We start from the raw sequence: 11,934 nt of genomic DNA, 5'->3' as shown, positions 1-11,934 counted from the left end.
AAATTTATGAAAATTTGGAGATTTTAGTTTCATGGTAAAAATCACAACAAATTGAAAGCTTATGTATTAACATACCAAAATTAAACTTCATTTGCAATTCATGATTCATGAATTAGCTAAAAGTTTGTATGTTTACATGCAAATAACCCCTAAAACTCCTCTCAAAAAACAAAAAATGAAGTTGACAACAAAGCGCAACTCAATTGATAAGACGTTCTCCTTCAACTATTAAATCGAAAGTTCGAATCACAACATGGAGTGTTTTCAGGACTTCCCTGTTTGAGTCCTTCCCCACCCCCGCCCTCGACCCTTTATCGTTGCGGTTGTTCTCCTCCTGGAGTATGCTCCGGTGTCTAGTTTATAAATTTTCTTGGCTCCATTTTTCTTTTTAATTAATAAAATATTTTTTCATCAAAGAAAAGAACCATTATCGATCCTCTTTTTTTTCTTTCTCTAAAGTAAAAAAATATAAGACCTAGACATTGGATGTCTAGTAGTTGAAAAGAAGAGAGTATAGAGCCGGCTAATGACGTGAAATACATTCCACCATATAAGATGCCATTCCATCACATATATATATATTGCCATTTGCATTCATCCTCTCTCTTTCTCTCTCTCTCTCACTCTCTCATCAATGGCCGACGAGTCGAGCCCCGACTGGCTGAACAAAGGCGACAACGCGTGGCAGCTGACGGCGGCCACCCTGGTGGCGCTGCAATCGATGCCGGGGCTGGTCATCCTCTACGGCGGCTTCTCGAAGCACAAGTGGGCCGTGAACTCCTCCGTCATGGCGGTCTACGCCTTCGCCGCCACCCTCATCTGCTGGGTCGGCTGGGGCTACCGCATGTCCTTCGGCGACAAGCTGCTCGACTTCGTCGGGAGGCCGGGGCCCGCCCTCGACGAGAACTTCCTCCTCGGGCGGGCCTTCCTGGGCGGCTTCCCGACCGCGACCATGGTGTGGTTCCAGTTCGTGTTCGCGGCCATCGCGCCCGTGCTCGTCGCGGGGGCGCTGCTGGGGCGGATGAACTTCGCGGCGTGGATGGCGTTCGTGCCGCTGTGGCACACGCTCTCGTACACGGTGGGGGCCTACAGCGTGTGGAATCCCGAGGGGTGGCTGGCCAAGATGGGCGTCATCGACTTCGCCGGAGGCTTTGTCATTCATCTCTCTTCCGGTGTTGCTGGGTTTACGGCGGCCTATTGGGTACTACTACGTACCCACCCTCCCTCCCTTTTTTATATTTCATCCGTCTTAGAATAGTATGTACTTTTTATCATTTTGATACGTCGTATAATCAAAATATGTATAGCTTATTTTGGAACACTCTTGTTAATTATATTTATATCCTATCAAAAATTCTTTAATTTCTTTTATTTTTGTTTTTTCAATTTATTTATAATTTTATCACACATAATTCACTTCAAATAACTTTTTATTTTATTTTCACTATCATCACTCATAACACATCAATAAAATGAGTTCATTTTTTCACTCACAATTCGTACTGAAACTTGGCATGCACATTATTTCGGACCAGAGTAAATAATTTTGATGGAGAAATTAATTCTTCAAGCATGCATTATGCATGATGTCAATAAAAATTTATTTATTTATGTAATTTATAAAAAGAAAATTGAGATTGTTATTTCAATTGTTAGAATGCATTATTTTGAAGACAGAAGAGTACTATTTTTTTTCAAATCAAAATCACACTAAAATTGAATTAGTTACAATCATAACTGTTTTAACTACTAATTACAGGTGGGGCCGAGGAGCGACAGCGACAGAAAACGGTTTCCACCAAACAACATAGTAATGATGCTCGGCGGCGCCGGGCTGCTGTGGATGGGTTGGACGGGCTTCAACGGCGGCGCTCCCTACGCCGCCAGCGCCGTGGCTTCGCTGGCGGTGATCAACACCCACGTCTGCGCCGCCGTCAGCCTGGTGACGTGGCTGGTGCTCGACTTCTCCCTCCTCGGGAAGCCCTCCGCCGTGGGCGCCGTCAACGGCGCCATCAGCGGCCTTGTCTGCATCACCCCGGCCGCCGGGCTGGTGCAGTGCTGGGCCGCCATGCTGATGGGCCTCCTCTCGGGAACCGTGCCGTGGTACACGCTCAACCGGGTGGGCCCGCTCCGCCGCGCCGCGGACGACGCCTTCGCCGTCCTCCACACGCACGCGGTGGCCGGAGCCCTCGGCGGGCTCCTCGCCGGCGTGTTCGCGGTGCCGAAGCTGTGCCGCCTCTTCTACGGCGAGGCCGGCGGCTGGGAGAAGTACGTCGGCCTCGCCTATGCCGTACAGTCCGGCCGAAACTCGGCCGGGCTGCGGCAGATGGGGACGCAACTCGTGGGAGTTGCGTTCATCGTGTGCTTGAATGTTGTGGCGACCACACTCATTTGTTTGGTGATCAAAGGCTTTGTTCCTCTTAGAATGAGTGAGGAAGCAATGAAGATTGGAGATGAGGAGATTCATGGAGAGGTGGTGTCTATCTCTAAGATTGAGGGTGAAAGTAGCCCTAGGTTTTTCAAAGCTAAGGTTAATTCCATGTATGAAGATGAGGTTGTCTCCAAAACTCCCACTTATGAAATGCATAGAGTTTGATTTAACATATATCCTATGGTTGGTTGTCGTGAAAATTGAGAATATTGCATTGACGTGTAACATTATTGCATTCGTCGTGATAATAGCTGCACTCGAGAAAATGAGAAAAAAATAAAGTTTTGGCTTCCTTCAGAGATTAAATTTAAATATTGCATTCATTCATTAGAACGTTTTAAATGTAACCGTAAAATATATGGAAAAAAAAAACTATGTCAATCACATATACATAATGTCAATTGTGCTTACAGTGTAACTGTCTACAGTGTTTAAACAACAACGATATTCACGCTACAATAATGTTAACCGTGCTAACTGATTTTTTTTCAAAATTGAGTTATAATGTTAATGAAGATTACAAATGAAAATAGTCATATGTTATAAGTAATATATAGATTGAAGTTTTTTTTTCTTTCTCATTTTATGAATATCAGTATTACTATTTGCTATTCTCTCTGTTTCAATTGACTTGCATATTTCTTTACGATATGTATTTATTTAGAAAGCTAAGATTAATTGTAATTGACTTGTATATTTCTTTTCGATATATTTATTTAGGAGGATAAAATTATAGTATAAAATTGTGGAAATTCATATTTAATATAATAAAAAAATATGTCAAATTAAATGAATAACTCAAAAAACAAATAAGTCAAATGAGAATAAGGGAATAATCTAAAAAGAAAGTATGAATTGATAAGTCAACGTCTCAATCAAAATTAAACAATAAAATAACAATAATGATGTAACCCTACTGAAACCAAACCCCGCACGCTTACACTCATATTTACAGACGCCGCCGCTTCCGAGGCGGCTACCGGCGATTCTTCCCTCCATCTCGAAGCCGCTCTGCGCTCCACCAACGACAGAGTGACTTCCAAATTCAACGTGTAAGTATTAATTGTGAAACTTAGAAAACTTTTTCTTTACATGAACTTCGCTTTCTGCTCGCGAATATCTTTAATTTGGTAATCTACTAAGGAATAATTTTGAAGAATTTGATGTCTCTCGCTTCAATGATTCACAAAATTGCTATTTGCCTCAAAACGAAAGCTGTCTCCTTCGATGAAGAGACGGAACGCAACCTCGTGCTAATTTTTCGTGGGTGAAATTTTACTCTTGTTATTGAAATCGGCTGTAAAACGTTTCTGGAAAGTGGAAAATTGAACAATGGAACATAATTCATACACCACGAATGCGGATTGTATATTTCCTCTAGTCGATTTTTTCGAATTTTGGAAAAAAAATTATAACTAGAGACTGATTTTGGTTGCCAAAAGATAGCTGCTTCAAAAGGGTTTCTTTTTGTTCTGTTTAATTGTTATTAATTTATTTTTTATTTTATTTTTGTAAAGGATGCTATCAGTTAATTGTGTCTTCTTCTGCACCTTTGTTGATTTGAGGATTTGCATATCTTATTTTCATTTTCAATTTTTATTCTGGCTCGTTAAACTGAAAGGCATGGAGATTGTTATCTTCTGAAAAATTTTCTTCTTGCCATGTAGAGTTAGTCTCATAATTTAGAAATTCTAACAAGGGATGAAGAAGTAGCCATTCTCTTAAGTTAGTGACAATGAGTCTCATCATGTGGAATTTGTTTGGTTGAATGTTACATAAATCTCCAAATTGAGCCATTAAGATGTGTTAAAGAGTATAATTTGTTATGCAGAATGTGAGGCACTAGTTGTTCCTCACATCATTTGGTAAGCATAGGTGGTTTTGATGGCCGCGAAGAATTTGTAGCCGTGGAATATGCAATAAGGGGGCGTTTACTTTTAAGAATTAGCATAGATAGATACAAGTAGTATAGGCTAAGCCTTTGTTTACTAAGATGGATTGCACCTTTGGATTATCCAAGGCCCTTTATCATTTGAGTTAATTTTGCTTGATGGGATTGGAGATATCTTAATAACGAGGATAGAAATACTCAATCATGGAAAGTAAATGCCCCCTAAATGTCTTTGGATTATCCTTATTTTGTTCATAGTTGTAATAAGTAATATCCCGGTGATCACGGTAGCATAAAGTAGAAGAGTAGGATGAGGCCTTTGTCGAGACGACATCTTGAACGTTTCTCATTTTTGGCTACTAGATGTACATGGTAAAACATTTCTAGTAATGAGATTTTTCGAAGAATGAAAGGAAGGAGTGAGATTTTGAAGCATGATTGCAAATGCTTTCACTTTTCTCTGTGAATTGAGTAAGTTTTTTGTTTGCTGCAGAACTAGACGGCTTGCACGATGGAAGCTCAGCTTCTGAATGCCGACTCTTCCACAGCACGTGTTAAAGTCAGCCTTCACCTCGGCTCAGAGACATATTCAGCTGTGGCAAGCGAGGGCCTTATCTCCGAGCAATTGACTTCAGTGAAGGAGCAGAGCATGAGCATCCTCAAGGATTTCATCACGAAGAACAATATTCCAAATGACGTTCCTGATGATCCGGAGGAAATCTCTTCAGACGATGACGATGAAGTATCTGCAAAGCCTCCAGTAAAGAAGTCGAAGAACAAGCAATAGGCTCTTGTATTTGCAACCATTTGAGCAGAAATCTGTTATAATGAATGTCACTTTATGCTGTGTTTTGAGAGTGTTGGGCTGCAGATTTCTGACCATATTAGATTATCAAACCAAGATTAGGGTTTGATGTTTAATTTCTAATGTTTATTATCATATTAGTGTTTCATTATGTTATCCCCAATATATTTGCTGCTTATTTATATCCAAGTCTCATTTTTGCAGCACTAGGAATCATAAACAAGGAAATTTCTACTTTAATAATTGAACTAAATATCCAAATTATCAATATTTTAATAAAAAAATGTCTTAAATTATACTCTCTCCATCTACAAAAAAGAGAGACGTATATATTATCTATATGAAAAGCAAAATAGGGTGATAGAAAAAGGAGAAGAATAATTTTCCAATATCTACCATTTCTATACCACAATATCAAGTGTTCTTGGCCAAGAGAAACAGAATCTGCTATTCATGTGGTGAATTATTGTTTTCCCAAATTGGTTTTTTTTTTTTTTTTTTGAATTACTTGTAGCCACTACTTGTAAGTTTCTTTCAAGTAGAGATTTGAGGGAACATTATTCTTGCTGGAGATACGAAGGATTATATCAATTCGTGAATTATTTATCCGTCGTGATATTTTTCAAATTTAAACGTTTGTAGGTAGTGAGAATTAATAGAATTGATGTAGGGAATTAAAGTTGCTATATCCTATTTATAAAGAGAAAAATAAAAATAAATACTCTCTTTATCCCAATTATATAGATTGAATGAATTGTGCACAAAAAATTAGAATATCATTTAAAAAGAAAATTGTACAATGAACTTCCTAATATACCTATATTTATTCATTGACAATGCATTAATGCTAGAGTTATCAAAGAGTTAAAAAAAGGCATAACCTTTTATGGAAACCAACCTATATATTTGGGACATCCGAAAATTACGTATACTTCGAAGTTCGAACAATGGGATTAAACACAAAATTCTCTAAATAAAAAGAATAAAAATAAATCCAAACAATAAACTCATCCAGTAAAAGGACACAAGAATGTTGAGTATGAAGAAGTATAGATTAGTTGGATGGGAACTTACAAATGAAATGAGGGAAAAATGGAGACAAATGGATTAATATTGAGTAGCTCTCAAAGATTCACAACAAGGCTTTATTGCTCTCCGCCGGCACCTTGAGTATCCGAGGAGGCGCGGATGCGCTTCTGGAGATGTTCCAAGCTAGCCACTCTCTGCATAGAGACAGTCCTTCCCATCTTGTTCGGCCCGACTGCTGCAGCATCTGGCTGTTGTACATTCTCTGCCACACCATTTTGAACTCTGTGGTCTTGCACCGAAGCTTGGCTGCTGGGAGGGGCGTGGTAATAGTGCTGCTCCGGATCATCTTGCACGGGTACAGCTGCATCAGCTGATGGGTCGGGACTGCCGGAGAAAGAGGGCATGCCCATTGTGGAGATCTCAGACATGGCTTGGAACAGTGGGTTCAACCCAGTGACTCTTTTAACTGTTTCTTCAGCCATTTTCACCTATTTCATTGAATAAGAGAAATCATTATGGCATATGTTATGGACAATGGTGCAATGCATAAAATGACTCCAGATATTGAATGAGAAAGATTGAGCACAGAAGCATTCTTTTAGTCGCTTCGTTACTCTGCAAAGCTCATTAGATACTTAACTTTTCTTGCATACTGATCAAAGATTTTTCCTATACCACAGATGTTGAATTTCAGAATTTAACCAACCAAGTTGTGTGTTGAATGAGTTGTGCATCAGTTATCATGGGTAAGATCCTTGATTATAAACTTTCATAACCAATATTATGTTTGTCAAGCAAAGGCATCATGCTCACATAGGGCTGTTGATTCGTGCATGCCGTGTCAACACAATAAGATCAAACACAAACATGACCCGTTAAGGATCTGCTTGGCACGACCATAACACGATTTGTACAATCACAGACACGAAGGTGACATGATCTCGTTCATGTTAATATCATACAATAACGTGTCGTGTCAATAATTGTCAGCCCTATGCTCACATGGTGCACAAAGACCAGCCGGCTTGTATTGTCTTCCAAAGCCAAGAGTTTTTGAACTCTTATTCTGATCATCTTATATTGAAATCTAAAAATAACAGTTGATTCCACAGATCCATTAGATTTTCAAATTGAAAATTATCCTTTTCCTTAACCAAGGCGCCCTTAAAGGCAATTTTGGCCAGGGATGCTGATTGCAATCTATGCACTTGCTGGCCGGTAATGAAATGCTAGCTGATATTTGTTTAGGATGTGAATTATTTATGGTATTTCTTTACAAACCTCTTCAGAATTTTATTTAATGAATTTAGAAAAACTCAGAACTCGTTCAGAATAGTTCGAAAACATGGATCCGCGGATGCAAGCAATGATGCTCTGTAAGTATGTGGTCTGAGTTACCTTTGCTCTCAGTGTCTCAACATCAGCCTTCAGAACTCTATTGTCAACAGCTGCTTCATTGTACTTATGGCTTATATCGGTAAGGCGCTTAAGTAAAGAAGAGTTTTCAACTCTTAATTGAGAAACCTAGACAAAACATGAAAGATTAGTATCAACAAGTAAAAGGACAAACCACCAGAAGATAATGTGAAACACGTACAATTTGAAGAGAGCATACCTGCGTCTCAAGCTCAGACAAATGGGCCTGCTTTCTTCTTCTAGAGCGTCGAGCTGATTCTCTATTTGAAAGCATTCTGGAAACCAGCGAGCAAATAATCAGAAGAAGAAATAAACTCTTTAAATCGACTGCATGCTAAAATATGCTAAAGTGACCTCGTAGCAGTTGACAGTTTCATGATGTAAGTACCTCCATGATAGCTGGTTCAATATTTGGCATAGAATAACACAAACTAAACCATGGTTCCATATTTAACAAATATGAATCCGTTATTTTGGTGTATCTTAAGGCTTAAAAGACTCAAACCAAATAACACATTGAAAACAATCTACATCTGCAGTAATTTTATTTCCTAAGTTGAATTTCCAACATAATCGCAAAACTATCCAAGAGCAAAACCATTGGCAACTGAAACATTCAGTTGTATACCTTCTCATGCGCTTTGCATCTGTAGGATCCATGTTTTGAGTTGATTCATTTTCCCCCTCAGCTTCATCATCATCAGACTGTTCTCCCGATGATCCACTTGTTGTTGACTTCACTTGAACCCCATATTTCTTAGCTATAGCAGGGAGTGGAGGTACACCAACTGGACCACCAGCATCTTTATCTTGTAGCTTTATTGAATCTATAAAGCACAAGGAAAACAATAATGATGCTGTACAAGGCCAACATTCAATGATTGCATCTTCATTTGATTTTAGTGGTCCAGAGTAATTAACTAACACATAATGAATCTAATACCTGAACCTATCACACCTCAGGATTTTCATTTCTCAATAGCATTTATAAACTTTCTCGTCTAACAAATTATTTATATTTCATCAACAATGATAAACATATATCTATAGTTTAAAATCTTCTTATACATTAATAGCGATTGTGAGATAACTGATATTGAAGGAAAACAGTGTGTGTGGATGTGTGAAACTCACAGAAATGGTTCCAGTCAGTAAAAGATCTACTATCTAATTTAAAGTGCCCAAGCTTTCTTACTAAGATAAAATCTTTAAAATCAAGTCTGGAATTGATCATTTAGATGAAGACTTTTGAAGTTAAGAGTGTGTAATTTCCTGATCTGTCAATGCAGAAAAACATGCCTAAGTGTTAGTTCATGTTGCTTTACTAGTCAAAAGTAGAGCCTTGGGCATTACAACAAGAAGCACACAAGAGCTGCTGCAACAAAGAAGATGTTTAAGACTCTCTATATGCTAATATGAATAAACAGAGAAAAAAGGTTTCAATAGCAGCAACTCTGTTTTGTATATTCAAGAAAATCAAGATAACTTGCTAAGCATCTATTCAAAGATCAATAAGTAGAGAAAGCTTCTAGATGATAGTCCTTTATCGCTTTATTCTGGTTAATAAACAAACCATTTATCAAATAAAAGAATGCACGTTCATACATGCTACAAACAAAAGACAAAGACAACATTTACAAGAGAGAACTAGTCTGAAACAAACAAGTGCCAAATTCTCTATGCTTTTGTGTTTTGAGCCACCATACACTTAATCTATCCCAATTATTCAATCAAACTGTCTATAAGTCCATAATCAAGGCAATTAGACATATACATACAAAATCAAATGCATTCTTATTCCTCAGAAGTAAAGCAGACCTTTATGAGCAACATGAGACCCAAGCTGCACCGAATTAGAAGCCTGAGAGCCGTTGTCAGGCGCCGCAGCTGCAGACACTTGACTCTTCACATTGCTTCCCTAACCACATAACAGAGTTCACAATTAGCATTAGGCAGCCACACACAAAACAAAAAAAATGGAAGAATCTCGGACATTAACAACATAAAGCAAAAGGTACAAATTGCGGCTGCAGCGTTAATCTCTGAGCATCTTCATGATCAACAGATTCAATACCACCTTGAGCTCAAATTGCTCCAGCATAAAGACAAGAGACACCTTTTTGCAGCTCTACTAAATCTAAATTAGAAAAAAGTCTGAAAAAGCAATGATTAGGGAAAGAGATACCCGAGTCAAAGCAACGGCGGCGCACGCCAGCTCAAGGCGGCTTTTGAGGAAGGCTTGATACTCCTCAGAATCTGGCGACAAATTTGGGGGTGGTCCCCCCGCCGCCGCCGCCGGCTGCTGCTGATTTGCATTGACCCCTACGCCAATTAAATGGTGGCGGCTGCCGCCTTTGATCTCCGCGACGTCGACGGTTTGATGAGTCGAGGACGACGCCGACTGTAGGGTGGTCCGATCGGGGGCGGAGGCCTCCTGGATGAAGCGTTGAAACGCCCACTCCGACGCGCTGCGGTTCATCCCCGCCGCCAGCTTAGATTGCGCAGTGCTCGCGGCGGAGGAAGACAGCCGCGAAGCCGCCTCGTCGTCGTCGCCGCCGAGGCGTGACCAGAACTGGTCCATCTCATCCAATGAAAACACTCTCTCCATCTCTCTCTCTCTCTCTCTCTCTCTTCTCTCTCTCTCTCTGAAAATAGAAATATTTTGCGAATTTCTTTTTTTTTTTGAAGCAATTTGTTGTTGGGTTTGAATTTGGTGGTTGATTTCCGTACTACTATATGTTAGCTCGTATAATTACGTGAAAAATAACAGAGTTTGTAAAATTTGGTATTCTATAGTAAAATTTTGATTAGGAATTAAACTCTCAAATTTTATGTATCAGATTTTTTGGATTTGAAAGTTTGTTTATGTTGATAAGTTTATGAATGTTCAACCTTGATTTTTCTTTATCCTATGATAAAAGGTTATATACTATTGTAGCATAAATAAACTTTTACTATATAGGATTGAGTTTTAATACAAATTCATTTTACGTAAAAATTTAAAATATTGCACTTAACATATAAAGTAGGGAATGAGATTCAGTGTACCATATTTTATGTATAACTTTTAATTTTGTTTAATTTCTTATATATTTTTTCTTCAGTTTCAATTTTATATGCTTTAGTTTAATTTTGTGATTATTAACTAGGGTTTATTCCATCAATCTATGGTATATAATTATTTTTTATCATTTAATTTCACTTTTATTAGTTAATAATAGGTTGATAAATTCAAAGTGATGGTATATACTTTTTTAAAAAATTAATTTTTTGAAATAAATATTAAATATAATTCATTGTATTATAATAAATTTTATTTTTATAAAAAATATTTTTAAAATAATAGATATAAGCATGGGACATAGTGACACGCATAAGATTGTGAGACACTGGATCTCATCACATAAAGTAGCAGCACTTTCGTGATAATATGAGATTCAACCTCAGGATCACAAAAGTGCAAATACTTTATAGATAGGTCAAATAAGAATCACTAAATAAAATGCAAAGTTCGAATTCTGAAGTGAACAATTTTTTTCTTCTTACACAATAAATTTAGCAACGGATGCATTAAGTATAAACATATGAAGTCATTTAAATAAGGGTTAAGTATCAATTTAGCCCCTAACGTAGAGGCCCCTGTAGCCAATACAACCCTATGCGCAGGGGTGTCTCAACTAAACCCTTAAGGTTCATGTTTTGCGTCAAGTAGACCCCCCCATCTAACGGAGAGTTAACTCCGACCGAAATTTATTTATTTTTTTTATTTTTTTATTTACTTAACAGAAACCCTCCACCACCAAACACGCCGGAAACTCGCCGAAAACACGCCTCTCCCTCATCAAGAGAGAACCCATCTCCTTCTCCGACCAACTCCCCCTACAGCAATGGCAGCTCGAGCAGCAGCAGCAACGGCTCCTTCCTCCACCTCCTCACCCCACCCCACCCCACACCCACACCCCCACCCCGACCCAGACCCTGAAGCCCAGATCCCACGAAGCCAATCCCTACCCGACCACCTTTTATTGTGGTTGTTGGCTGTAAGAGTCGAGAGACGGAGGGAGGCAGGGCACGGCGGCGACTCGCCGCTGCTGTCCGGCCAAGGGCGGAGGTCGAACTATGTGTGTGAGTCGAGGGAAGACTGAGATGATGGTGGCGGCTCTTGGCTGTAGTTGTCGGGAATTAGGAAGATGGGAGAAAGAGATCGAGAGGAGGCGGAGAAAATTTGGGGATTTAGGGCTCTCGGGCGGTGGCTTTGCCTCCGATCAGTTGTCAGTTGTGAGACCAGAGACTGAGGGGTCGATAAAGCAGGGGAGAGGAGATGGAAGATTAGAGAGGGAAGCGGCGGTCGCGGCCCTGCTG

The 11,934-nt window shown here is 39.2% G+C and overlaps 3 protein-coding genes across 3 annotated transcripts; 2 read left to right on the top strand and 1 right to left on the bottom strand.

The window, feature by feature from the left end:
* Positions 1-623: 623 nt before the first annotated feature.
* LOC130984984 (ammonium transporter 2 member 4-like) lies at positions 624-2,711 on the top strand. Its single transcript, XM_057907702.1, has 2 exons — positions 624-1,201; positions 1,760-2,711. The coding sequence occupies exons 1-2, from the start codon at positions 635-637 to the stop codon at positions 2,594-2,596; spliced, it is 1,404 nt and encodes a 467-aa protein (XP_057763685.1). The 5' UTR covers positions 624-634; the 3' UTR covers positions 2,597-2,711.
* Positions 2,712-3,324: 613 nt separating this feature from the next.
* LOC130984983 (uncharacterized) lies at positions 3,325-5,275 on the top strand. Its single transcript, XM_057907701.1, has 2 exons — positions 3,325-3,483; positions 4,816-5,275. The coding sequence occupies exon 2, from the start codon at positions 4,834-4,836 to the stop codon at positions 5,107-5,109; it is 276 nt and encodes a 91-aa protein (XP_057763684.1). The 5' UTR covers positions 3,325-3,483; positions 4,816-4,833; the 3' UTR covers positions 5,110-5,275.
* Positions 5,276-6,080: 805 nt separating this feature from the next.
* Positions 6,081-10,410, bottom strand: LOC130984981 (light-inducible protein CPRF2-like). The gene is made up of 6 exons (XM_057907700.1): positions 9,758-10,410; positions 9,391-9,490; positions 8,201-8,399; positions 7,772-7,847; positions 7,555-7,680; positions 6,081-6,644 (listed from the first exon to the last, which is right to left on the bottom strand). Exons 1-6 carry the CDS (start codon positions 10,178-10,180, stop codon positions 6,273-6,275), a joined length of 1,296 nt encoding a protein of 431 aa, XP_057763683.1. The 5' UTR covers positions 10,181-10,410; the 3' UTR covers positions 6,081-6,272.
* Positions 10,411-11,934: the final 1,524 nt, after the last annotated feature.

The sequence above is a fragment of the Salvia miltiorrhiza genome, chromosome 5, assembly GCF_028751815.1.
Source record: "Salvia miltiorrhiza cultivar Shanhuang (shh) chromosome 5, IMPLAD_Smil_shh, whole genome shotgun sequence".
Lineage (NCBI taxonomy): Eukaryota > Viridiplantae > Streptophyta > Magnoliopsida > Lamiales > Lamiaceae > Salvia > Salvia miltiorrhiza.
This window is presented reverse-complemented; position numbering and strand designations above follow the sequence as displayed.

What these genes read in the sequence shown, in the direction of transcription:
- LOC130984984 (XM_057907702.1), top strand. Translation starts at nt 635, where the DNA reads ATGGCCGACGAGTCGAGCCCCGACTGGCTGAACAAAGGCGACAACGCG. An exon ending in GGTTTACGGCGGCCTATTGG is followed by an intron (nt 1,202 to 1,759) that starts GTACTACTACGT and finishes TACTAATTACAG; the next exon opens with GTGGGGCCGAGGAGCGACAG.
- LOC130984983 (XM_057907701.1), top strand. Translation starts at nt 4,834, where the DNA reads ATGGAAGCTCAGCTTCTGAATGCCGACTCTTCCACAGCACGTGTTAAA.
- LOC130984981 (XM_057907700.1), bottom strand. Translation starts at nt 10,180, where the DNA reads ATGGAGAGAGTGTTTTCATTGGATGAGATGGACCAGTTCTGGTCACGC. An exon ending in CCGCCGTTGCTTTGACTCGG is followed by an intron (nt 9,491 to 9,757) that starts GTATCTCTTTCC and finishes TTATGTGGTTAG; the next exon opens with GGAAGCAATGTGAAGAGTCA. An exon ending in TGTCTGAGCTTGAGACGCAG is followed by an intron (nt 7,681 to 7,771) that starts GTATGCTCTCTT and finishes TGTTTTGTCTAG; the next exon opens with GTTTCTCAATTAAGAGTTGA.